The sequence below is a fragment of the Pteropus alecto genome, unplaced genomic scaffold, assembly GCF_000325575.1.
Source record: "Pteropus alecto unplaced genomic scaffold, ASM32557v1 scaffold156, whole genome shotgun sequence".
In the NCBI taxonomy this organism is placed as follows: domain Eukaryota; kingdom Metazoa; phylum Chordata; class Mammalia; order Chiroptera; family Pteropodidae; genus Pteropus; species Pteropus alecto.
The window spans coordinates 4042718-4045684 of record NW_006437746.1 but is presented as its reverse complement, the minus strand read 5'-3'; the positions used below and the strand labels follow the sequence as shown (position 1 = coordinate 4045684).

Sequence of the window (2967 nt, the reverse complement as noted above, 5' to 3'; positions counted from 1 at the left end):
TCGTCAGCAGTTTCGCCTGGAAACTCAGCCAACATTTTACCTTTATCAGGGTTCCAGGGGAACAGAGCTAGGAAGTGAGTCCAAGATCACATTTGTCCTCGGAGATGGGGGCTCGTTAACTACTCACATGTTGGTGTCCACCTGACCATTTGGATAATTATTGGATTTCTACTGTACTGAGCTGTCGTGTATCTAAATGCCAGATATAGAGACTTGAGTCTGACAGTATCTTAGCAGTTAACTGACCCATGCTGCCCGCTTCAGGAGTCCCCTCTAGGTCACCGTCACAGTGCTTTGCGTGTATCCGACTTCCATGTTAGCAGTGATTAAAGTGAAAAGGGCAACGTTACTGGTTTAGTCATAGAAAGTGTTCCAAGTAAACTTTCTTGGTAACGATAACAACAATAACAACAACAAAAGGTACTCTGACATTATGCTCTTAATTTAATTTATATCTCTTTCCAGATATGAACCTGAAGATTAAAAACGGAAGAAAATTCCATGGAAGCTGCCACCACACAAAAGCATAAGCTGTTTCTCACCTCAGGCATGTATTTTGAAGCAGTTTGTTATATTTCCTCTCTTTATTTTTCTAATATTTAGACTTCGCTTCTAATATTTAGAACTAGAGTTCCAATTTGCAGTCGCTTAACTGAGACGAGAGAGACTGACAGATTCCAGTCAGTCACCTGAGATTCCCCTCTGCCCAGCTCCAGAGTCTTGGTTCAAATGCACTGAGAGTTCTTTACAGTAAAGAAGAGACTTTGGGGTAGGAAGAAGAGTCTTATCCTTTTGCATTAGTATAAAGAGTATACCTTTTTAATAAATGTTAAAGCTAGTCATATCTATACTTGTGCACCCCCCAGGGTAAATATGAATATGGAGTTATTAAAGATAGTTATTACAAATAAACCTTATTTTTAAAATGAAATCTAATTCCTTTTCTCTATTTGATCATCAGAAAAATACATGTATTTATTGAAAATGTGAATACCACCTTTTATAGGCAGCATTTTTACCAGCGACAAGGAAAATTAATAGTGAATGTGAGAATTCGATTAACTACTTCAATCTATCTAAATGCTGTGTTTATCAGCGGAGGTTCAGACATTTTTTGCAACACGGCTCATGAGAATACTGATGGAGAAGTCAGGTACATCCTGTCCTTCTACGGTCGAGGAAGCATCTGGAGTCAGAATAAACGTGCAGTAACCCCTCTACCCGCGGTTTCGCTTTCCGCCGTTTCAGTTACCTGCAGTCAATCTGTTATTTCATTAAAAATATTAAATGGAAAATTCCAGAAATAAATGGTTCATAAATTTTAAATTACACACCGTTCTGAGTAGTGCGATGAAGTCTCGTGCCATCCCACTCCATCCCGGCCAGAACGGGAATCATCCCTTTGTCCGCCTATCCACGCTGTGTACACCACCTGCCTGTTAGTCACTCGGCAGCCATCCTGCTTATCAGATTGACTGTCACGGTATCGCAGTGCTTGTGTGTTAAGTGACCCTTATTTCACTTAATAATGGCCCCAAGGCATAAGAGTAGAGATGCTGGCCATTCAGATGTGCCAAGGAGAAGTGTAAAGTGCTTCCTTTAAGTTAAAAGGTCTGTACGTGTAGGAAAAAACAGAGTATCTGCAGCGTTTGGTATTGTCCATGGTTTCAGGCGTCGATTCAAGAGTCTTGGAATGTATCCCTGGCGGATAAAGGGGGGCTGCTGTGATGTTTACATTTCAGTTTCCAGAATATTTTTTAAATTACGTGTTAGATAAGAACACTTTTATATGCATCATAAAATCAATGATCAGATCTCAGATTCAACTTTTGATTATAGTTTACTTATGCGCATCAACAGTAACTGCATTTTCAAGAGGTTTTGATTATACCCTTTGCATCGGTCCTGCTTTTTTTGAGTGATTTGGATAAATCATTAGAAATTAGGCATCGTGTCTGCAGTTGTGTAATGTGGTACTATGCTGTAAGATAGTAAAATAAAGTCCTTAAGCAGTAGTGCCTCAGAAGGAAAGCGCTTTTCACACATTATTTAGAAAGTAATTATTCCCACTTCCCAAAGCTGAATGTCATAGCCTATATGAACACTAAGATAATTCCATGTCCCCAAAGGATGATTTTATTCACCGTAAGAGTTTAACGACCAGAGGGTAAGGCTCGTTATTTTTATTTAAGCTTTTAAGATTAGTCTTGAATTTGTTATTTTTCTTGTCTTTATGTTCAAATATTGAAGGAACAAATGAGAAAGGCTAAGATGAAAGGACACAGAGGCAGTCTTAAAAAGGTGAATTAATCAGGGGAGGCGGGAAAATCCTCTAACAAGCGTGCGTTTGCTGCATGCTCCTTCCCCACCTCACTGTTTAGGTCACTTCTCAGTTTCTGTGTCCTTTTAGGGCTTCACTGAGCGTTCCAGTTTCTCCCCATATTTCTTTAGCCCAAAACTGATACTTTCTCTTAAAATCTGTTCCATTATTTACGGACCAGGATACTCTATGTAATTCAGAAACAGAATTCTCGATCGAATGGCTTAAGTGTATCCTTCAGAAACCATTCAATTATTTTCTCCCTTCATCTTTCTTAGTTTGATGATGCCTGTAGGGAAGGAAGATACGTTGAGAAACTTTAATTGCTAGGGAGCATTTCAGCTTGTCTTTTGGTAGCAACTTTGAAATATTCTGTGTGGTGTGTCCCAGTTCAATAAGGAATTCAAAAGTATTTCTGAAACCTTAAAACCTTAAAATTGTTCCTACATTGAAATAAACAAATATGACATTCTTTGACATAAATCAACATGATGATTCTTTCACATATAAATGCTTTCTATGCTCTGGTTTGGTCACAGGTATGTGTGTCTGTGTCTGTGTTTGTCTGTCTCTCTGTGTGTGTGTCTGTGTGTATGTTTTAACTCATGCCGTTAACAAAATGCAGTTTTAAAATTTTAGTTTTTAAA

General features: G+C 38.5%; 1 protein-coding gene across 1 annotated transcript in view; it reads left to right on the top strand.

The window, feature by feature from the left end:
* Positions 1 to 931, top strand: part of LZTFL1 (leucine zipper transcription factor like 1) — a 13494-nt gene extending 12563 nt beyond the window's left edge. The window contains exon 10 of the mRNA XM_006914858.3: positions 466 to 931. Within this exon, the coding sequence (XP_006914920.1) occupies positions 466 to 484 (19 nt within the window). The 3' untranslated portion in view covers positions 485 to 931. The remainder of the gene's footprint in view (positions 1 to 465) is intronic.
* Positions 932 to 2967: the final 2036 nt, after the last annotated feature.